Source organism: Pteropus alecto, unplaced genomic scaffold (genome assembly GCF_000325575.1).
Source record: "Pteropus alecto unplaced genomic scaffold, ASM32557v1 scaffold20, whole genome shotgun sequence".
Taxonomy (NCBI): Eukaryota; Metazoa; Chordata; class Mammalia; order Chiroptera; family Pteropodidae; genus Pteropus; species Pteropus alecto.
Window position 1 is genome coordinate 21470108 of NW_006436298.1, and position 25149 is coordinate 21495256.

At 34.3% G+C, this 25149-nt stretch overlaps 1 protein-coding gene across 3 annotated transcripts in view; it reads right to left on the minus strand.

Moving 5' to 3' along the window:
* Positions 1–14124: 14124 nt before the first annotated feature.
* Positions 14125–25149, minus strand: part of ARRDC3 (arrestin domain containing 3) — a 14160-nt gene continuing 3135 nt past the window's right edge. The window contains exons 2-8 of one of the 3 annotated variants that reach the window (XR_003046703.1): positions 23691–23772; positions 21665–21812; positions 20575–20677; positions 19966–20222; positions 19491–19653; positions 19066–19258; positions 14125–16801 (exon numbers count right to left, since the gene is read on the minus strand). Coding sequence is in view for 2 of the 3 variants with exons in the window: in XM_006913215.2 (XP_006913277.1) it covers positions 16745–16801; positions 19066–19220; positions 19491–19653; positions 19966–20222; positions 20575–20677; positions 21665–21812; positions 23691–23772 (965 nt within the window). In the remaining variant the exon portion in view is untranslated. The remainder of the gene's footprint in view (positions 16802–19065; positions 19259–19490; positions 19654–19965; positions 20223–20574; positions 20678–21664; positions 21813–23690; positions 23773–25149) is intronic. The other 2 variants (XM_006913215.2, XM_025047800.1) reach the window with 2 other exon arrangements.

Below are 25149 nucleotides of genomic sequence, written 5' to 3' on the forward strand. Positions count from 1 at the left end.
TGACATAAGATGGACTCAAGCCACTTGTGGGAAACGGCATATATCTCAATAGCTTTAGTAATCTTTGAGGGGCTTACATTTCTCTTTGTCCTACCCCAGTTTGGTTTTATCTGTTGAGATCTCAGTCTCTACCCTTCTCTGATATCTTTTTTCCATCCTGTTCCTAACATTGGACACAGCCTGGATTATTCCCATTTAAAAAAAAAAAAAATACTACTAACACAAGGTCAAGTTTGCAAAGGTTATACTGGAATTCATATTAACGATAAAGATTTACAGAGCTGCACTGTACAGGAAACAACCTCAAAATCATTACCATCACTCTCCTAAAATCTAGCAGTTAGCCTCTGTCACAGAGATTTTCTATGTCTCCTGAATGTATTGCTTTCAGTTACGTTTTTAAGACCCTAGGTTTCTCCCTCTCCTAAGTTACCTCCCATCTTCAAACCTTCTAATTTTTATTTTATTATGTAAAGCAGTTTAATACTTGAGCTAAATTCTTCCCATCTAAACTATGCCTTTCAGTGTTTCCCCTTCCCTAACAAGCAGATACATTAAGGTATTTTGATAAACATCAGAGACATTTATTTCAGTCCCCATCAATTGTGTTTATCCTAGAAGACAAAACCTGGGATTGATTCATTTAATAATATTAATTGAGCTATTTTATCAGGCACTGTGCTGGGCCGTGGAGAGACAACAATGAGCAAATTAGGGTAGTGACTCTGTTCTCACAAACTTGTGGTCAATTGCATAGATAGGTATTATTTTTTAAAATTTAAACAAGTGTATAATATATATTATAAAGAGTTTTAATAGAAAAGTACAGGGGGCTATGAGACTTTAGAGCAGATTGACTTCATGTAGTGAAAATGGATTAAAGAAGGCTCTCTGGAAATGAGATTATATCTGAAAGATAAGAAGGGATAAAGAGTGGTAAGGGGCAAAAGTGAAGAACTTGAGGTGCAAGAAATCATGGTGATGTGAGTAACTGAAAGGCAAGTGTGTCTTGAGGAGGAAGAGAGAGAGGAGGTAAATCCTGCAGTCTCATAGGTTATTGATCTGAATGCACTCTGCAGCAAGGGAAACCACTCATCATTGAAGCCACTCTGGCTGCTTCAGGGGAGAATGGAATAGAGGGATCAGAAGTAGAAACAGGGAGGCAAGTGTGGAGGCTTCTGGAGAAACAAGAATTTATGGTGAATAGTCTAGGGTACTGACAGTGCACTTGGCAGAAAGGGTCTGTGTTAAATTGTTTTCTCTCTGTGTGCACTAAATTATGTCCTAAGGGCCTTGCGGCACATTGTATATTTCAAATAAAGAGAAACAAAGATTTGTCTATATCAAGGTTTTCTCAAACTTGGTGCTATGGCCATTTTGGATGGGACAATTCTTTGTTAATGGGGGCTGTACTGTGCATTGTAAAATGTTTAGAGCTTCTCCCACCTCTACTCTCTAGATGCCAGTAGCAACCTCCTCCTCTCACCAAATATGACAACCAAAAATGTATTCAGACATTGGCAAATGTCCCCTGGGGTTTGGCAAAGGTAAGGGAGACACAAAATCGCCCCTGTTGAGAACCCTGGTCTATATGGACATGGATGTTCATTTGTTTGAAATTATCTGAAAAATGTTAAGAATTTCCAGCCTAGCTTTCCTGAAAATAATTGAGATGAAAATCAAGACAAAACGAAATGCTTTTGGAAACTTGCTATGATAAAATTTCAGTTTGTATAGATAATAAGGAAAAAGGAAAACAGATATGGAAAAGAGGTTTTGTCTACTATCATATTTCATGTTTCATTATTTCAAACTAAATTTTCTACAAGCCTTCTATCACTATAGGAAAAAAGTATACCAGAAAACCCTTTTTGCCTAAACTTTCAAGAAGACATTTCTGAAGTTTTTCTTCTTTTAACTCTGACACAATCTCCCAGAATGACTGAGATATGCTCCTGATTATTTACATAACATTTCCTTTAGAGGAAGCAGGCACATTGCAAACACAGACACAGACAGTAACTTAGAATAATTTTGGCAGATGATTATTTTTTCCTCTTCTTGAACGTAGGGCCTGGATAGTTTAGATTTGCATGAAAAATAATTCATTAGAGGTTCCACTTAACACTTTATAATTTAAGACTGGCAAAAAAAATTGTGTTTAATAAATTACTATTGAAAAATCTCTAAATCTGACTAGCTATTGAGATCACATGGTGCGTGTGTGTGGGGAGGGGGGCGATGTGGGAGGGAATCTAGCCCTAAAGTAGTGTTTTAAATAGTTTATAACATGCTTTAAAGAAGATAAAATTAAATTAGTATAAGGATGTTAATATCATTAGTCTGATTGAGAGTGGATCTGTTAGTATTTTTATAGTACATAAGACTTTCCTTTGTCCCTGCTCCCAACTCCCCAAGTTTCAACAACCATGAACTGTCCTTTTGGCAGACTGCTCTCAAAGGATTTATAGAAGGAAAAATTCTCTTGGATTTTGTTCTTTCCCTTCCACAGACATGTTCAACTGAATGGTCTGTGATTCAGTTTCCTACTTTTTATTGGCAGATAACTAGAGTTTAGGAAGATTTATTGTTTTTAATTTAAAGCATTGCATTCTGAAAATAGACTACAAAGTACAATCTTTGTGGTTTATACAAAGTATAAACCTCTTTCTTAAACCCAGAGCACTTCAGCACCATCACCCACACCAGGAGCTCCTATATCGTTTCCAACTTTTCTTCCAGGACATTTTTCCTTTTCAAAGAAATGTTTACTTACTTTCCATCAGGGGTTTATAAGAATCTGAGTTTACAGACACTGTGGGATCAGACTAGAATTCTTTTTAGGCACTTTCAGATTTTATAAATTTGAGAGATTTTGATCACTCGTTTATATAATTGATCACTGAAGTTAAACACTGAAATATAATCTAGAGATCATCAGACCATTTTGCATTGTGTTTTGCGCATTGACCTAGCAAAAGCATGTGACTTTCTCTAGGGGCTGATAGGCTCTGATGGGACATACGTGTCATAACAGACAAAGCATGTGTGCACAATGCTGCTTTCCCTCTAACACATACAATCTGTGTCTCACACAACTGCGATCCCTGTCTACTATCTATACAATCAAGTACTTCCTTCACAGTGATTTACATTAAGAGAAAACTCTATCCTGGCCATGTCATTTTACATTTCATATGCACTATGTCTTAGGGAAAAAATATGCATAACTTTACTTAGGTGGCAAATACTGTCTCCAAATTGAAACTTTGGATTAGAGGGAGCCTTAGAAAACTGGTTCATGCCCAGTCCTGTGGAAAGTGTGTGTATACATGTGTGTCTATCTGTGTGTGTAATTTAGCCTTTCTGATTCTGTTTGCTCTTCTCTGAATAATATATTCATAGACTTCAAGATATCTTTGACTTGAAGATGCACCATTATTTTAGGTATTATTAAGAAAGGAAAAAATGGTGACCAAGTATGACACAATTCTTTTTATCACTTAGAATTATTTATTATTTCTAGTTAAAAGAAAAAAATAGAAGCCACATAATTAATTAAGGTATTCCTAAAATTTCTTTGGAGTCCAGCTTTTCAGATTTACTTTCAAATCAGATTTATTAATGCCTGTGGATGTTGATGCAGCATTTTCAGAAAGACTGCTTTACTATTGTCATTATATATTTTTGCCCCAAGCTTCTGACACCTATTTACAAGTTTTGATGCTGTGGCTTTCTTCGCCCTACCAAAAGTTATCAGCAGAAGATTTTAAATAACAACTGCAATTCAGGTGGTCCTAAAATGACACGGGGTTAGAGTTCTCTAATCTTGCCACCAGAAATAACTTTAGTATATGTTCAGTTAATGGCAACTGCGTCATAATTCCTGCCTGACCAACAGAGATCACACGATACTATCCAATTTCAAAGATGTTAAAATGTGAAATAAATGTGTGTTTCTTAGAATCAAATATTGATTTGATCAACAAAATGTGGTTGAGTTTGTAAAATGACAGTAATTTTAAACATCATGCCTATATAATACCTTTTTATTCAGTTACTCCTCTGTTCACTGGAATAATAAGAGAGGTTACCATAGAGAATATTATGCCTGCTAGCTTTTAGAAGAAAAATGTCAGACACAGAATCCTTAAGGCAGCTCCTTAAGGAGTGTTATTTTTAGGGGTCAAAATGGTTACCTTGCCCCCCGAATATCTCTTATATGCCTGCCAGAGTCTCTGAAAGTCTAGGATATTTAAATTATTTTAGGGAAGATGCATATTAAAAACAGAACTTCCAGAAACAGGATGTGTTAACCTATTACTAGTCAATAATACCTTGGGTTAAGGTTGTTTATCAGAATAATTATGGAATGGATAGCCTAGTTCGAGAGAAACTAATCTATAGATGTGTAATAACAGCAAAGTAATAAACGTGTACAAAGTGGCAGAGTATGGCACAAAGTAATCATGTAAATGCTACACATATTAACAGTATCACAACCTATCTATCCCCAGCGAGTGACCATCTTAACTGACATTAAGGGACTTGAGATGGACAACGAATTCTGGAAATGTTTTCCATTTCTATCAATTCATTATTGACATATAATTATGAGTTCTTTAAAAATGGGACTACTCTAGCATAGCGGATAAAGAATAGGTGACTTCCTGAGTGTGACTTGGAAATTTCCTATACTTGTTTTATTCCTCCACTTTGTTCTCTACTAGCTTCTCTCGTGGTCGCCAGATGCATGCTGCAGTTTCTGCCATCACATCGAGACATAACGACTTACTCTAAAGTCTTGCTTTTACACTGCTGACTCCCATTCAACCTCTAAGAAAGTAGGACCCAGGCTTTCTTAAGTGGTCTTGCAATTATTCCTCAATTTTTCTTCGTGAAGTTCTAGTCCTCCTAAACATATACCCTCACATTGCCTCTTCAAATGTTCATTCCTTTGTTCTAGTTATTCTGTCAGAGACTTTAGTTCTTTGTTCTGAGAGGACAAATTAATGTTATTTCAGTTTAGTGTATTCAGAGTAAAGTGCCTCAGGCTGTGGTATTGACCAGCACTCACAGAGATACAGTACTGGAGAGTAGGTCCAAATGTCCTTACAGAGCATTTGGGGTATGAATTGGGTTGGACTGACACATAAAAAGTGAGGTCTGAATTTTCTCCCGTGAATAATAAGTTCCTCATTATAATGGGCTTAGTACTTCTTTTTATAAGAAAGGTATTTCTGGTTGCAGGTAATTGAAGCCCAGACTCAAATTGGCAATGAAGGAAAACTTGCTAGCTCACAGAGCTAAAAAGTGCAGGAGGGGTTTGTCTTCAAGTATAATCAGCTCAAAGCTTCAGCTCTACTTCTTATAGTCTCTCAGCTCTGCCTGTCTTTCTGTGTATGCTTCATTTTTAGTTTGGCTTCCTACACAGTAAATAAACAGCTGAAGTAGTTCCACATACAACTTCCTGTGGAGGAGAGAATATCTGTCCTGACAACTTTTTGGAGAGAGCAAGGATGTTTCCCAGAGATCCTCACAAAATTCTTCTTATATCCCTCTGGTCAGTATTGGGTCATGAGCCCATTCTTGAATGCTTCAGTGTGACCAAGCTAACAAGACTAAACTAACCAGGGTTTGCTCTTTCTTTATTAGCTCATCCATACCTCATTGCTAAAAGGTAGGAGTAGGGAAAATGATTACCAAGGAGGTGTAGAAACTGGACTGAGACACCTTTTTTAGAATTTATACAACCAGGAAGAACCTTCATTAATTATGATCATCCTTTCAGTTGCTACTTCACAAATAGAAGAAATACTTTATATGGTAGCCCTTCTTCACAGAGATAACTTTTCTTCACAAAGATAACTTAATCGTAAAAGGATAAAGAAAGCAGTACTGATGACACCAAATTTTCTCAGTACCTGTCAGCCCAGGCTGCCATATCAAAATATGATTGTGTGACTTAAACAACAGAAATTTATTTTCTCACAGTTCTGGAGGCTGGGAAGTCCAAGATCAGAGTGTCAGTATGATTGGGTTCAGGTTAGAGCTCTCTTCCTGACTTACAGATGGCTGCCTTTTTGTTATTTCCTCATGTGGAAGAGAGAGGGGGGGCGGTGGTCATCCTCTTCTTATAAGGCATTGTAAGGACATAGCCCTATCATATTAGGGCCCCGCTTTTATGATCTGTTTACTCTTAATTCCCTTCTGAAGACCCCATCTTCAGATAATTATATTGGCCATTAGGACTTCAACATATGAATTGGAGGAGGGGCACATTCAGTAAACAGCAGTGCCCCAATGTTAATCATTGCCCAAGTATTTTTTGAGCATCTCTCCTGTACTCAAGCCAGACCAGGCACTGACAATTGAGAGTAGGGTGGGGTGGGATGAAATACTCATGGGGGGAAGCAAGCCCCGTAGATCATAAACTAGAACAAATGCTAAGCAGTAGAATAACTGCTGAAGAAACTCCAGAGTGGCAGGTATCAATGAGGGTTGGAGTGGTCCAGAAAACTTTATGGAGGAGTTGATGCTTAAGCTGGGATTTTGGAATGGTGGAAGGAAGTAAAATGTGGGTGACAGGATAAAAACCTAGACCAGGAGGGTAGCAATGGGAACTGAGGGAAAAGGCCAGGTACCACAGAGTTCTTATGGAGAAGACTGAGAAAGCTTCATGACTGACTGGCATGAAGAGGACTTTGTAACTGAGGCATGGAGTAAATAAACGAAGGAGGAGGGTGATCCTTTTAACAGAGATCAGAAATCCCAGAAGGAGGGAGGGTATGAGGGTAGGGTTAGGTACAAGGGGAAGGATGAGGAGTTCATTTGAGAAATATCAGTTTTTAGAAACTGGAGAATTTGCTAAGTAAAATATCAGTAATGTCAATGAGAATTAGGGCAACGAGAAAAGGTAGAATTGGAGATAATGGATATGTGATTATCATTAGATTGATATTTGAAGCTCAGGAAATAAATAATCTCTTTGAGAAAATATATAGAGAAATGTATGGCAAGAAAAGAGCTAATAGCCATTACCATCACCCTGAAGGATCTAGCAATAGCAAATGGCATAATGGTATAAGACAACTGGAAATTTAATGATTTAGTTCTGATTTTCTCAGGCTATATACACAGCACTTAGTGATATGGAAAATGAACATTTGTTGGTTGGCTGGATAATTGAATGAATGAATGTTCGAAGTTTAAAATCCAAAATGTCTAGTGTACAACAGAGATGTTTTGAAGTCAAGTGGCTTTCTCACTTCCATTTAGTTGAGTATTTTGAGCATTATTTATTACTCATATGCAGAAGAGATTATTAGTTAAAATGATTCTCCCACCACATGAAGGAGTTAATAAGCTCAATTTGCAGAGGAGTCATCTGACTGTCAGATTAGTCCAGGTACATTCATTGAGACATTCCCAGTGGGCGAGGAGCCTGGGAGAGCATGGCACTGCATTGCAACCTAGTTTTTTCCTTGGATTCAGGTCCTCTCTCAGTAATTCTGCTCTCACTGACTTCTCTCCCAGCAGCTGTGGCTGATAGTCAGGCCTTAGATGCCTCTGGGAAGACTATCCAGTGGTCTGTCTTTAGATTTTCTGCTTCTCCTTTAGGAGCTGAGGGCTGCTCCCAATCACATCTAGTATATTACACTCTCCAACCTCTTCTCTCACACTAGCAAAATCTCCCACTCCAGTGTCTAGTTTTTGTGGAGGCCTAGTGTAGATGAATGAATTTTATTCTAACTGGGGGCTTTCTGAAGACAAAGCCTTGGTTTAGACAAGGAGTTAATTAATATTATATGTAGAGTTATACTAAAATGCCAGGGTTTTAAATCCAGACAGTTTTGAATATGAATTACCAGTCTTTAATTTGACAGGTGTGTGATTTAAGACAGTTGTTCAATCTTTCCTAAAAACAGTTTCCCAACTAAAAGAAGTAGATGTATTAATTATCTTTGAAAGAGGCTGTAGGATGAATAAGATAATGTACATAAAGAGACCTTGCACAATACCTCTTATGTTGTAGGAGCTTCATAGAATGGTATTTATATAACAGGCCAAGGAAAAATATATGTGTGCCATTTCTCCTCTTCACAAATCATTCTGCATGGGCTTAGGAAAAATAAGATCAAGGCAGACAGACAGACATATAATCTTTCCCCTAATTTAGGAATATATACTCCAAGTTCTACCTGTCAGAGCGTTTCGATTTCTATGATGTTATTTGTAAGCTAGTACTTCAGTGTACTGAAAAATAGTACCTTAAAGAAGTAAATGAGTTAATAGATTTTCCTTAAATTGGAGCAATTTTCTTTATTGAATCAAGAAAGCTAACTGTCAAAGAGGCATAGAATAGTGTACATAATACCCTGAGGTAACAAAACTCTATTATGTTGTATTCCATTAAGGCTGAGCCAAGGTTATTTTGGAAGGAAATTTCACTGTGTAATAAGGAAAGGATTGTAGTCGAAACTTTATACTACATTTTTCTCCAGGTTTTTCTATGTGGTATCATAGTAGCATTGTCCGAAATGGAAATATCCCAGGTTCACTTTTTCCCCTTGAATCTAGTGTTAACACTAAATTGAATATTATCTTTGAAATAAACAATAATAAAGTGAACAGAGAGATATTCAACTTTCCCTCAAAAGAACGTTTCAACTTGTTTTTATCATCTTCCTCCCTCCGTTTATGTAAACAGGGTCATCAGTGTCTTTACCATAAATAAGCAGGAAGGTGACTTTGCAGTTGCTCCTGAGTACTAGCCAAACCTTCTTCAGAAGTTTTACTTTCTTCTGACTTTTATACCAACAAAGACTCAACTGCTCTTTCTGAGCATTAACATTTGCTGTCAAATTTTATAAAACCAAATATATTCCTTATTTACTAGTCATGCCCTAAAAATTTTAAAATCTATATCTTAGCATTATGAGTACATGTTAAAATTGCTCAATGCTAGGTAAAAATACATATCTCCATACTAGAATTAGGAAGATTCTAGTTACTGTAAGTAAGAAATAAAATTATCACTAAAAAATCAAACCAATCCCAAATTGCATAGTTTGATTAAATGGCATTCTAAAATTCAGGTCTCACCTGAATTTTATCCCCATTGAATAAGAGGTAAACTATTTGGCTAGAAGGAGCTGCAGAAGTCATAGGAAAGTTACACTTTTAATGATGAAGAATGAAGAAACTGAGGTCCACAGTTTACTGATGTGTGCATTGTGATCAGCTAGCTAGAAGAAAACTGAAATCTAGTCTTCTTGATTCCTGACAGTGTACTTTCTAAAACACTGTGGTTACTGAATGTTGCTGTGGCTAGCTTTAAAAAAAACATGGTGAGCTTTTAGTGTTTTGAAATAAAGTAGTGGCCTACATAGTACTACAAACTATTCCCTAAAGTGAAATTTAATTGTTTAAGTTTTAGGCTACAGTATTAGTTTAAATATTGGGAAGTTATAAAATTTACAATAACATAAAATCTTGAAAACCAGAGAATGAACAGAAAACTATGGTATTTTTACTCTATTTTATCAGGAACCCTAAATAGAAAGATATTGCCGGAGAGCCTGGCAGGCCTTTTGTTTCTTAGATAAAGAAACAGGAAATAGGGGCGCAGAAAACTCAAATGACTTGTTCAAGTTCATCTAGCCAATTAGTGTCTGTGGACCAGAACTTGGGTTTCGTATCTGCTGGATGAGTGTGATCTTGATATTTCATCAGGCAAAAAAAGGGGGGTTCCTTTGATTTATATTTTACAGTTCAGGTTGAAAACTGCTCTACAAATGTGAGGAATAACTAACTGTATTTACTCAAAGTAAATAGCTCTTCTTTATAGGCACTACATTGTTATCATGTATTCTTTTTTAGAGGGAAGGAGGATGTTCTAGGTTCACAAAAGATATGTTGAAGCTCTAATCTCCAATATCTCAGAATGTGACCTTATTTAGAAAAGGGTCATTGCAGATGTAATTAGTTAATATAAGATCATACTGGAGTAAGATGGGCCCTTAATTCAATATAACTGTGTTCTTTGTGTTTGTGTAAGAAGAGGAGAGGTTTAGAGAGAATGCCATATGAAGAGGCAGAGCTATACCAGGAGAAGGTGGCCATTAGATAAAAGAGGCAGAGATGTATTTACAAGCCAAGGAATGCCAAAGATTGCCAGCCACCACCAGAAGCAAGAGGCAAAGAAAGATCTTCCTTTCCAGGCTTTAAAAGGAACATGGCCCTCCATGATCTTGGACTTCTAGCCTCCAGAACTGGGAGAGAATAAATTTTGGTTGTTTTAAGTCTCATGGTTTGTGGTACTTTGTTTAAGCAGCCATAGGAAACTAATACAGGGGACAATGGAATGAGGGCATGTATTGGGCTTTTCTTCATCAGTTTGCTCAAGGTACTCATAAAAGCTCATCAGATGGAGGCATTTGTCCACTGCTTCACACAAAGCATGAACTCCTATGGCTGTTTTCTCAGAAAGGTTTCCTAGAGTTGGGTCTCCAAATGGGAGGAAGAGTAGTGAAGGGGAGAAACTATTTTCACCTCTGCTTTTGTAATTTTGGAACTAATAATTTGGAGAGGAATGCATGTGTGACTTTGCTGTTTTGGTTCTGGGTATGCTTTTATAGGTTGCCAGCATACTATTTGTTTGCATGATGTATGTGTATCTTAGTTTTCTGTGATTTTCCTATTTTTCTTAACATCTTGAATACCGCTCTTTGAGATTCAGACTTGTCAAGATATCTAGATTATAAAAGTGTGCCTTGCACCAGAAGGTGAAAATGTTGATATCCTTAAAAGAAAAAAAGTAAATAAAGCAGAAACTGGCTGCTTATTCTAACATTTTTAAAAAATTTCTATCTTTATTTCAGCTATTAATTCATTTGACGAAAATAACCTGATAAATACAAATTGCTATATTCAATAAGGATCAGAGAGCTTTTCCTTTTTGCAAAAATTCATATCATCAAAAATAATAACAGTATAATACTTTGACTTTCATTCGTTGTCATATCACTTGTTAGATCCATGAGTCAGTAAATTATCATCTTAGAAAGTTAAAAATTAGGCAAGTATATTTTAATCTTCACATCCTTCTGTTTACTGGGAACACTGTTTTGTGTAACTAGTAAATAGAACTCTAAATTATACCAAGTGATGCTCTAACTCATTATTTTAGCTTCATTAATGTTTCTCAAGACCTACCAGTGCCACAGGTACTGGATTGAAAAATGAAGTTGAGAGCTTTTGTAAATCTTGAATTTAGAAGTAGCGAAAGTCCATTTCCAATAGAATTATCTATGATGTATCAGAAGTTCTTAATATAAAAGTTAAAAACATTCCTTTTCTTGAATCACATTAGGTTATATACTTTTAATACATAAATGCTAGAAACTATTACAATGCAACATTATAGTTTTCTGGCTCTAAATATCATCTTAACATCATTTGTCTAAGTTGGTATCTGTGAAACTGGTTTGAAGAAAATATTTTTTCCTTATATGTTTAACTTCGTGCTGTTCAATAGTCAAACACAGTGATACTGGTTCAATTTTCAATTGGGTATGTTTTGGATTTTTAAACTCCTAGTTGTCTTGGATTTGAAGCAACCTTTTCATATTCATGTATTTACCAAATCTGTTATTTTCTTTAAATTTTTTTTTTAAGATGGCAGACTACATTCCTCAAAAGTCAAAATAAATTTTCTTATATAGTAAGTCTTCGCTTAATGTCATTGATAAGTTCTTAGAAACTGCCTTTTGGTGAAATGACATATAATAAAGCCAATTTTACCATAGGCTAATTGATATAAACAAGAGTTAAGTTCCCAAGGCATATTTCTAGTCACAAAAACATCACCAAACTTCTAAATAAAGACTCCAAATAATTATAATATTACACATTGAAATAAATGTGAGCTACACATACATTTAAGATGAATAAAAACAAGTAAGATAATTATTCCAACCCATTTATTCCAGTTCAGGGTGGCGGGTGGCTGGAGTCTATCTCAGCAGCTCAGGGTAAAAGGTGGGACTCAATCCTGGACAGGAAGCCCTTTCATCGCAGGATACACATGTGCATGCACACACACACACACACAGACTAGAACACTGTACACACGCCAGTTCACCTCACGTGTACATCTTTAAGTTGTGGGAGAAAACCATAGGACCTGGAGAAGATCCATAGAGACATGGAAAGAGCATGAAACTCCACATAGACAGTGGCACAGGCCAGAAATTGATATTTTTTTTCTCATCAACATTTTAATGAAATGATATTATTAAATGATGTTGAGGATCTGCTGTATCAGTAAAATTTATCTCATGAATTGAAAAATTAATCTCCCCTCTGTATTGATTTTGAAATAAAGAAGACAAAATATTTCCTTATTTGGTCATGGAAGTTTTGAGAAATGCTGATTGTTGATAGAACTCAAATTCCAAGGATATATATTTGGTACCATCTCAGCAGTTATAAAGTTCTAGCTCAAAAATATCAAGCCATAAATATGCTTTGGGATTAAAAATGGCATGATTATTTTTATTTATTAAATGTCCCAAATCCTCAACTCAGTTATAGCTTGGGATTCATGAAAACAAAGTTGCCTATTCAGTGTTTTCATCTTACTTTTCTTTGGTGTGCTGCAGAGCTTCTCAAATTTTATGTACAAATCACCTGTGAATCACGTAAACAGGTACTTTGGGTTGATACTCTGGGATAGATCTTGATACTCTGCTTTTCTAATGAGTTCCCAGGTGACATTACTACTGCTGATTTGGACAACACTCGGAATAGCAAGAATGTAGTGACATCTTTTCTCCCTTTTCCTGGATATAGAACTTTCCGTTGGGAACCCCATTCAGTGTGGGATGAGACATGACCCAAGTATTGGCCAATCAGAATGACCCTGACAAGTGATTTGGAGATCTAGCTGGCATTTCTTCTGAGCCATAAAAGAAGGGGTCATCTTTCCTGGCCCATCTAATATGAAATAAGGCAAATATGAAATATGGTAAGTGAACAGAGATGAGAGACAAGTGTGTGTCCTGAGCATTATTTAGATTTCTGGATCTAAATGTGCTTAATGTAATTTATCCCTGAATTACTAGTTAATAGTTTTTATTTAAGCTAGTCTGTTTCTCCTTGGTTACAATCAAAATTCCTAATTAATATGCCAAGTTTGGCCAGATAACTGTCACTCTAAATTTAAGACATGTACTTAAATCTAAGTCTTAGAAGCAATGTGATTAATTTCAATGTTATAGTAATTGACTTAGAGCATTATTTACCTAAAGATGTCATAACCTTGTTATCTTCAGTGTTGACTTTGGACAGCTACTTTTCCATTCTGTAGATGAAATCAAAATTCACACATCTTGTTCAAGATTTCTGAAGTCACACAACCAGAAATTATATCTCCCCTTCTGATGCTGTAATTCCTCTTTCCATTCCATATTGTATTAGGACGCTGTATAGATGGCCAGCTTTTAGTTAACGAGAATGAGTGCACTTCTATGAAACTGATTAAACATACTTTTCCAAATGTCTTTATAACACATTTTTTGTGTATGTACATTTGAAAATATGGGAGAATCGTACAGTAAGGCACATATATGCAACTTGATAGCTCATCCATGTAGATGTATAAGCACTGAAATAAGATAAATTCTAAATGTGGCTACAGAAGTACTTCCATTACAAATCACTATAAAATTCAGATTCTTTAATATAGTCAGAAAAGTTGTTTTCTAATAGTATTAGTATAATTGAGATAGCTTTTAAATTTATGTGCTCTTGAAATACTAGAATCTTAGACATATCTCAGAGGGAACTGGTATTTAAGTGAAACTACCTGGTTAAGTTTGGTTCATATATGACTGAAGTATTTATCTCTAACTTATAATTAAGTTTTATAAAAGCATTCATAACTTACTGGTTAAGTAAAACAATATTATTAAAATTTCCTTTAAGCCTTCAGTAATTTTCTTTAGTCTAGAAATTCTTATCTAGAGTGGTTTAAAAAGAGTTAAATTGTAGCCTTAATAGTGTTTGCATGTATGATGAGTTACTAGTATGATCAAGATTCAAGTAAATCTCCAAACGATCTTATAAAAAAGAAAAAAAAAACACTTTTATTTTCCACAAGAGCAATAATATTGTTTTCTTAAAACAGAGCCTACAAGGACATATTCAGCACCAAATAAAAAAGGAAAAAAAAAGAGAAATTACAAACAGCCATAGAGTATAACTGTAAAGCAAACATTTAATATTGCACTTTGTTTTGCTAACATTTTAGATTTTTACTTTTCCTAATTGAAAAATCAGGAGTCTATCTTGAATACTGGAATATAATAGTGAATCTCACATCTTAAGTCAGGAATTGACCAATATTTAGAAAAGAGCAAAGTAATGCCTCTAAATAATAAAGAAATACTTTAATGGGGAAAATAAAACTTTATTTGATAAAGTTTTATATAGTTAAAATTTTATCATTTTGTGACCCAGTGCCAATTACCACAATATTGGTCGTTCTTGCTTCATGTGTTATTTATAAGAGTATATGGTGATAAGGATTCCAATGCTATGCGTATCAACAATTGTTCCCTAGTCGGATGTAAGAGAAAAGAAAAGGGATTTTCAGACAACCCCCCCTTCCAAAAAAACGAAACAAAACAAAAACAAAACCACCAAATGCCCTTTATGCCAAATATTCCATTAGCTTTTTTTGAGGGGGACATTCACAAAATGATTTAACAACAATAAAAAAATATTTCACCCCCATTTCCTTATTATCTAGTATTAGTTTGCTACGGGAGCCCAAACCCTTTAACTGAATCACCTAAAACGCGATTCATTTTTACACTGGGCTTTCTTCACCCTGTCAGCAATTTTCAAACATGAATTATCTTCCATGTTTTCTTAAAGGCCACTTATGGAAAAGCCTATTTGTTTTGTATGAAGCTTTCAGACAGTATTTAACCAGGTCAAGCACCAAGCCAGAGTTACTATTATTTTCAATCACTTTATTAACTGTGGGGTTAAATGGCAGGATAGATGTTCACATGTGTTACAACATCAGAGATGCTGATTTTTGTAAAAAATATCAGAGCTGAATTCCTTCTAAAATAGGACAACCAGTACTCTTGGTACCTTGGAAAATGTCATTTTAAGTGTCATCATGAATGCTGGTATATTTATGAGCCAACTGTAAATTATCCTTACTATAATTTACTGATGTGATCACTTTCTATCTTATCTATATATACTCAAAGTGATTTCTCATGTTTAGCAAAATGTTTAGATAATGGAAAAAATACTTTCATTAAAAAAACCCACAAAAATATAAAACATTTATTATTCCAGCACACATTCTAATATTTATAATTTTCAAGTTATACATTTTTAGAATAAACTTGGGTTTTCAAGCTCTGTCAAGCTCAAGGTTAGGAAATGTATAAATTGAGTTCTCTAATCATAACCTGAACATAAATGTATATATATATTCCTGCTCATTAAAACACTCTACATCAGCAAAAATGATTTCCAACATATGTGTTTTGGAGGTAATTAAGTAACTCTGTATAAAAATAAATGCACTTTCTCTTCCTCTCTAGTGATTGGAAAACTTCCATACTTTTAAAATAATAAAAATAACTAATTTTTAAGAGCAACAGCCCTTAAACTCTTTGCTGGTGCTTGCCATACTGCCTTTCTTTACTCCATTCTTAACTCTTCTAGTTTCTTCTTATATGTAATGATAAAAAGGGAATGTGGGTGGGTTATCACTTTTGTGTATGTCCCTTTTCCAAGTTTCCCTCTCCAAAAAGCCAACCAACCAAACAAAAAAATAACAGTGCAACGAAACACAAATAGCATTCCAACAGTTTGGCAAGTGATGCATTCACCTGAGATTAAGTGATTTTAGGCAGTCAGTAACAAAACGCTGCTTTGCTGTAATAGTAGAAAGGCAACAAATTCTTAAAAGAAACCAAGAAGGTATACAATCTTGACAAAGTCTCTTATTAGCTTCCTCCTCTTATCTCTTTTTTCCACATATCTGTTGCGTATCTACTACAGTAGGCTGCAAAACATACAGCAAGAAGGATTGGCTTGAAGGCATTTGATGTTTGTAAATAAATCCACAATAGGATCCAAGCTGAAGAGGTGATACATGGTCAGCCTAGTAGGACAATTCTGAGCATGTGCATACGCAGGTAAAGTCCAGGCTATATTAAATTAAAAAAAAAGTCAGTGCGTTTTTTTTCATGTTAAAGTTTTTTTCAAAGCTTTCTTTTGTTCCTTGTGCTGACCACAAACAAATTTGAAAAGAGTATCAAGAGTCTGGCATAAATGGAAAAAAAAAAGCTGTAGTGACATTGAACCGCACAATGTAAGCATTGAGCATGTGCAAATTTTCAAATCAAAAGAAGGAAATCATCCCTCTTTACAACATGGTGTCTTGACACGTATGACCGTAAGAAGACTGCTCTTGGTATGTGCCAGTTTTAAAGAAGAAAAGCTTAGATCTTCAAGCATGTTGGAGCAGTCCTAGCATGTTGCTGTAGGCTTCTAAAGCACGATCACTGGTTGTTTCATGTATTCGCCATTATTCTGGGCAAAAGCAATTCCACTTCTTCTGAAAACGTTGTCTCCAAGATACTTCTCTGTCCTCAGCTGGGAAGAGATACAGTTCGGAATCCACATCTTGATTTAACCAAGTGTTCCTTCAACGGGAGGGGCAGGTTGGTCTATCATCTGCTGACTGATCAGGATTTGGATCAATCTAGAAAGAAAAGAGAAAAAAAAAAACTACAAAGTTATTTGATAAGGTCTAGTAAAAATGCAGCTAATGACTAAGATTCTGCGTATTGAGAAAACTAATCGGAAAGAACATACACAGCTTGTACGGGGAGGAAAGGATATTAGTATTATCTATAAAGTGCCTGACATACTAGGTTAACAAAAAAAATTTATAAGTTTATAAAGGTATGCTGGAATAGTTAGTTCTCTTTCACAAAAGCTAATGGTTAAATTTTATCAGAGAATGACATTTTACTCAGTACTCAGTAGTACCTTAAGACTCAAATATACAATAAAAACATCTTATAGCAATAATATTTTATAAAGTATCCCTTTCATCCTTTTATAAAAATCTCTTCTGTAGACTTTAGGAAGAATGCAGTTGTGTAAACAATGTTCTTGGGGTTTTGTGAGGTAAATAACTAATGGGTACAAAACCCTGGAGAAGGCCCAGGAATAACAGTGTGCATCAAGAAATAGCAATGCTGAACCCAAAATGCTCTAGAAACTTCCTACCTTCTCTATTTCTGGAGTGACTTTTCATATATACATACATTTAATAAAAGTGAATATATTTTAGTTGTTTCTCAGGTACAAAGAGAATGGGCACAGGAAGGCACATTGTTGGGTTTAAAACATTTCTTTTACTGTATGATCTTTTGGATAAGACCCATTTACTTGCATTTATGTGGGACAATCCAAAGTGCCTCAGACACTTTAGGTGAAACACATTTTTGAAGGAAAAAAGCTAACCTTTTAACGACTACTCCTAAAAAAATAAATAAATAAAAAATTAAAATAGCTTTAATAGAATCTAGATTTTTCCCTGCCTCTATGTGGCTAAATGTTAAATCACAACTTGAACCAATTTAGGGTTTTAAAAGTTTTTAACTCTCTTAAGTATATATTTTTAGTTCATTTTAAAAGGAGGTAAAATTTTATGAAAAATTGCTTAAAAGTAGATACCTAGATTGCCATTCTTTTAAAATGCCCATTGGACAGTCAAGCAGCCTCAGATCCAATCAGAAATGACTGACATAATAAGGAAGACAAATGTCTAAGTAAAAATTTATTAACAAAATCTGTACCAAGTGGGAGAACATTTTTAGCATTTAATGGAAAATTTAATGAATAGAAACAGATAGAAAAATTATGTCTAATCAAGAATTTGCAAGAACAGATTCTGAATATACTATAGAAGTGGATCTCATATAACCTACATCCAAAAGAAAATTGATTATTCCAGTCATGGTGTTGGTGGTGCTGCGGGGGAAGAAGAGCAATTTGCTGAAAAGCGAAATAATCCCTTTTATATCTTATTTGGGAGTAATATTTCATTGTAAAACAGTTGTCTAAACTACAGCAACCAAAAGGAAAAAGATTGTGATTTACAAAATTATTTGGTGTTATGCTGATATCAAGGCCAACTTTAGAGCCCCCCTCAAAACATGATGTATACATATATTTTGAAGTATCTTGAAATTGAAATTGCTGGATTCCCCACTTCCCAATGAATTGCCTTTGCATATGCTGTTCTTCCTGCCTGAACTATCCTACCTTTTGAGGAGTACTTGTTTTTCCAGATTCTGCTGAACAATTACCTCTCAGGAAGCACCCCCTCATGATTCCCAAGGCCCAATAAGCTGCTCCTCAAATGAACTGTGCATTCCTTTCACATTGTTCTGTAATATTTTGCTTCTGTTTGTTTTTCTCACCAGACTGTAAGCTTTTCCTAAGACCATGTTTTGTTCACGTAAGAACTTAGTTATCATCAATATGAAATGAAAAAAAAATAATCTAACAGTGTAGGAATGTTGTTTAAGATGTTATTGCAAATATGGTATTTACCCACATGGCTGAGAATGTAAAAATATGCAAAAAATTAAATTGGAAAAGGCTGATAAATAAGATAAGTTCTAGCTTTTTAATCAATGCTTGCAGAATGCCAGTTCTACTGATGCTTTAAAATATAAATTATTCCTTTAACTGGCATTTTGAAAGCATGCAGTGAGATTATCTTTCTTTCAGTAGATAATTTTAATAATACAATACAAGTTACCAGTCCTACTTCTGGGTCAAACTTAGTAAATACTGACAACTCTAATCTAACTTTTAATCTGAGTTTTTAAATTATTTGTTTTTCTATTATTATCATGATATTCAAAACCTAACTGTATTTTCAAAAAGTCTGAATTGCTGCTTTCCAAGAGAGCCAGTTCATTTCATACTTGAGGAGTTGCTGCTTACCTCTGAATAAAGAGGTGGAGGCAAGAACCGAAATTCCTGGATATATGCAAACAGTGGTCCTTGAAGTGCTCTCTCAAAGTCATCACAAGCACTTGCGGGTACAAGATTGTTCCGCCTTTGTTCTTCAGTTACCACTTCTGCATAGCTGGGTGGTGCTGAAGGAAAAAGATACACGCAATTCGAACAACATGTTCTTATGCATGTCAAAATACACAGAATAATAGGTATTAAAAAGAAATATCAAGGCAAAATAATAATTTGTTTTGTACTCAAAACTAGGGGGATATACATTTTAGATTTAACATTAGGGGCACATCTACTCTTTTCACGTATGGCCAAGTTTATTTAATCATAAAATATCAGAAACAAAATTATGTTCTTAAAAATAATAAGAGACTAAACTTAGATATATATTATCAAATTACCTTCAGGTCTTTCAGGTAGGGATAAACCAAGCCAGTTCATATTCATGCTACACTGACTGCTTACACTTGAGGTTCTGCTACCAAATGGATGTAGAGGAATGGTACCGATGACAAGAGGCAAATTAAGAAATAAATCCACAGCTCCAGGAATATCCACATATACCTAAAAACAGTAAAAGGAGATATTAGGTTTAGAATGCCAGGTACTATTTTCCTTTTTAAAAACGACCCAATTCTAACGTTATTTGAGGTCATCAATTACTTAATTTTTTTACATACACACACATATGATATACAAGAAGTTTCTCTATTATGTATATTACAGTATAGCACATTTACATAAGGTAAAATTAGTGATTATAATTCAAACTAAAGTATGTATCATATATGAAATATAAAAATCAAATCCTGTAAAACAAAATACCTTGATGACTTTTAAGACTTAAAAAGAAAACACCCTTAAATTTATACATACCATTAGTGAATATTCCACACGGATTATACTACAGTCAAGGATTGATGGAGAAACAGGTGGAATTTTCAGCAATTTGCCATTCCATGTCTCTGTCTTTCCAGATGATAATGATTCCCCTCGCAAGTTAGCCACAAGCTGTTTAACTTCCTTCATTTTCCCTTTGGCATAGAAGGCCTGTGTTTGGTAAATGGCTGCCTTTGGCACTACCATTCGGGAAGAGCAGTTCTCAATCTCAGCAAATATCTGAATTGATTCACCTAGAGAAAGAAAAATTGTCTACTGTTAAACAAAACAAAACGAGCAAAAGCCCCCAAACCGATGTAGATTCTTAGGCTAAAGTTTGAAAGTTCAATGGACTACACGGATGAAAAGCTGTCCTTAAGAGTGGCAAGCAACTTAAGAGTTATAAAAGCGAACTACTCATTTACAGTAGCTATTTAAAAAAGGAGACTACCTATATTCTAATTTATGGAAGCAAACTGGGTAAATACAATTTATTTTACTAAAGAATGCTGTTTTATGTTTGCATTTAGGAGAAATACTGTAAATTTAAACAGAAAAGCTAAGTGAAGAAAGATTGTTTTTGGTGGGGATCCACCTTATACATACCTGGGGTATAGCCCTTCCTCTCAATTTTGGCACTTAAGGATATTGGGCCTGAGGTACAGAACCAGCAACAGAGAGTCTTTTCTTTTGTGCCTGCTTGGGGTGACTGTAAGAAATAAATTCAGAGAAAAAGATCAATGTATAAATTGAGAAAGAAACAGAATGTTTTAAAATACAATCCTAAATTCTTGGGAAATTTAAAATTAAAAGCAGTGTTTTATTTTTGGGGGTAGCCAAATACACTTTTTTTTTTTTTTTTAATAACCAAGGGCTCCGAATTATATTATTTTTGGTTTTATATTAGTTTCCATTCAATTAAAGAAAAAAGGATACAGAGCTTAATAACATATTCTATAAACAGTTTTAGTCCACAATATTTATATATACAGTAATTAAAAAACCAACCAACCAACCAAAAAAACCCTTTACATGCTCCTTTAAACTGCCTTAAGTTAAAAAGCAGGTTGGAAAGCAATATGGTTATAATCCCAAATGTTAACACCTTTGAGATTGTAAAAATCGATATGTAAAGAAAGGAAAACTGCTCATTTAAAAAATTCTTATTTGCCTAAAGATGTCATCAATTATTTAAACCAATTAAAGGTTTTGAAGTCATTTAAATCTCATGGAAAACTACAATTAAAAACGATTTCTTTTAAAAGGCAATTAAGTTCTTTCATGAAAGTGGTAATCTCCCCATCAGTTGACAACTATCCCTATATTGGAATAATACAAAACAGTACAAATTTTAGATTATGATATCTTCAAGTTAAGTGATGTTGTCTTATAATATTTACTACTACTGTTCCTCTTACACTAAAATTATCGAAGGAACAGATTTATTTTTTGTTAACTGCTGTTAGCTTTTGAGTAAGATACCACATACTAGTCTTACTTTTAAAATTTATTAAAGTTATTACAACTTCAGAAAATATTAGCATATTCATTACTTTGTGTGCCCCTGACAGTTTTAAAAAAAATTAATTTGTGGAATTTAAAAATAAAACCACTATTTAAAAATTATAGTTTAGGTGATTATTCTTTAGTATTAATATGCCAAAAACAAAGATTTAAGAATTCAGTCAATTCTTACCAGTAATGAAGGAGTGTTGATATCTATATGCTCAAAGACTGTAAATTCCTTCTTTAATTTTACTGGTAGAAGCCAAGGCCTGTGCAATTCGGCTTTCACCCAATAGCGCACACTGCCATGTCGGCCTTCGAATGAGGTAGCAAGTGGTCTGTGCAGAATATAAAGGTCAATATATTAATCTTATACCTCTTCCTAATAATTATACAGTAGGTCAGCATAGAAGTATTAATATGTTGCACTGTTTTTGTATCAACGAGGTATCACACATGTAATTTAAAAAATTTCCAAAGGGATAAGTCACTGGGGGAAAAAAACCTGTTTCCAAATAATAGATAATAGTTAAATATTATAAAAATTTTGCTTAAAAAAGCCAAAATACAATCCATTTAAACAAAGAAGCTACTTTGTTGGTGGCAAAATTATGAAAAATTGGAAATGAATAATTCTTGAAAAGGTCAAGAATTTTAAAAAATTAAGAATGATTTAACATATTTCTACTGAAAAATTCTAGACACTGGTTAAACACTCAGGCCAAATTCCCTACAGTCTCCGGTATTCATTTGCTAGGAATTATCATCTTTTTATAGCAACTAATTAAGAAGACCTAGAAAAGGCCTAGAATAGTCACTACCATTTCAAAAATTTCACTTTTCATAAAGTCCACCAACACTCTAAAAAACTGCTTTTACATTTCCCAGTTTACTCATGTTCTAACTTTTTTGGGCCATGTTTTTTCCACTTTACTCTATAGGCTTAAAAGGAGAGGAAACATTTCTGTTGACCGGAATCAATAGAACTGTTTTTCAACTTTCCCAGATTTTATTACTTATTAAAGGTTTTATTTTAGTGAGCTTAGTCTCTTTTTCATAATTTCATCAGAAAAATGTCCAATGTTCAGTTATTGACAAGGTGGAATGCTACCTTAGTATGAGAAGCAGTGGTGTTTTTACAGTTTTTTTTTTTTTTATTTTTGTATTTTAGATTCTACATTAACATGTATGGCACAGAGAACTAAAATTCATATTTATGCTAGTCTATTCTAGAGTCTATTTTAAACAACTTTGGTTTACAGATAGAATTTTAAATAAATATATTAAATTACTTCCATCCTTTGAAAATATTCAGGCCCAGTATTAGCCTTATTGTATTCAGACTTAAAATATTTCTCACAGAAAGTAGATCAGGGCATTATATTCAAAATGATGTTCCTAAATAATATGGTAAATACAATACTCTGAAAAATGCCACTTACATAAACTCTAGCCACACATAATAACTCAAGTACTAAAATTAACAAAAATATGGAATTATGTACATTTAGCACTTGATAAATTCTTATCTTATAAACTTTATCCACCAGAATAAGTACAAGTGCCCCTTTGCATGTCTTAACATCTGGTAAAGGCGTTATTAAAAAAAATATTTTTATAATCTCTTCTAACAATCTTTTTACATTAAGAATATACAACTTCTGCCTTTCATGTAAATTCCGAACCTTATATTAAGCTATCTCTGATGGATGTTTCCTTTTAAGTCTAGGTCACAGTAACTCTTGTGTGGTGACCTTCTCCATAGTTGTTAGCACAGAAGCTACTGAACTCATATCATAAGAACATCTTTTAAAGTTATGATATTCCTAATTATGTTTATGTGCTTAGTTTACTGGTGTTGGTTAACATTAGCAAAAAAGAACACTGAATTTTTATAAACTATGAAAAGGAAGACTTAATATGATGTACCTTTTCTGTTAAGGCTAACTAATGATAAACTAGCATACAGTGCTTAACACATTAAATGAAATACTATTCAAGTTTCTAAAACCTCATAAATCTTGAGACAGAGTACTAAGAATTAGGCTTTGCTTTCTATAATTTTGCCACATTAAAAATGGCTTTTTTTGAGCATATTGTTTTTCTCTAGCAATGAAAATGGTTTTTTTAAACTAGAAATATTTAAACTTAGAGTAATTTTAATTTTAAAGAATGGATGTTTATGAAAAATGCCTCCTGTTATTTGTAATACTTACGTCTGTGGAAGCTCGAAGCTGAATGCATATTCATGCCTTCCTGAATGAATAGTGTTGAAACCTTCCTCAGAATTATCATCATCTAAAACAAACAGAAAACAAACTTGTTTTTAAACCTTTACACACTCTTTATGGTAGTATAACTTTAAAGATGCTCATAATAATTAAGGCCACAAGCTTTGGAGTCAGAGAGATCTGAGTTCTAATTCCAACTTCATCATTTCTTCTGAGTAAAATAAAAATTCCTAGTCTTCACTTGCCTCATCTGTAAAATGGAGATAATTAATACTTATATTCCCATAGGTGGTTTTTAATGGAAAATGGCCCAGAACAGTAAGGCATCTGTATCTAATACAGTAATATGCTCAACTAAAGATTCAGATTTCCAATCTTATACTTAGGTGTTATTTTTGCCTCCAATGGTTTACTGAAATTTATTGTATTAAGACTACATATAAAAACTATTCATGTAAACCTTTAAAAATGTCAGTGTTCATACAGAAGATGTGAATGTTACAATTAAAAACGATTAGAAAACTTTCAAATAGATGTTGGGAGTTAAAAAAAGTAACAGTGATTTTAATGTCAGTTTCATAGCTAAAAATATCAATTCTTTATTGAATCTAAAACGATGACAATACTCTGTCCTAGCAACAGATAAAAATTTGCATATATATAAAAGTCTCAGATTTAAAAGGTGCCTGCTTACCAAGCAACGATGTCCCACATCCTTGAAAAATGTAGCCTAACCGGGTTGTTCCTAATTGCTTGAAGAAAGGGATGACCTTTCATTCTACAACTTATTTCTTTTGGTCAAATAGATTATTTTTATATATTTCCAAAATACATAACAAAAACTTGGGAAGGGATTCTAGATTTTTTAAATGATTTTTTTTAAACGTCTGACTATATGATTACATAAATGTCTTATATATGTAGCTTTCTCGATATAGAAACCTTTATCATTAACCAGGAAAGCAGAAGAAACTAATATTACCATTTAACTTCCCTTCACCAAGTACTGAATAGACTCAAAAACGTGATGTTTCCCTTTCATTAAAGGAGAAAAAAACGCCCGATAAAGATACTTTTATTCAAATACCACAATTATTCGCTTTTATCTCAGCACTATTTTCCTTGTCCCCTTTGCAAATCCTCTGAACGAATCTCAGCACCAAAAACTGGCTGGTGAGGTGGTGGCCATTTAAATTTGCTGCCCTCAAAAGAACCCAAAGTTTGCCTTCCTCTCTCTCCCTTTCTTCCCATCTCGCTCCCTTTTTGTGCCAGCTCAGCAGTCCTATTGAAGCGAGCGGTGGCGGCCGCGCCGTGGTAAACAAGTGCCGGGCTGTCAATCAAGAACTAGACCGGAGCAGGAGAGGACCGGCCTAAACCGGTGCGAGCAGATCCTAGCCGGCCCGCCCGCGCGCCGCCGCCGCCGCCTGCGCGCTCCGCTATACAT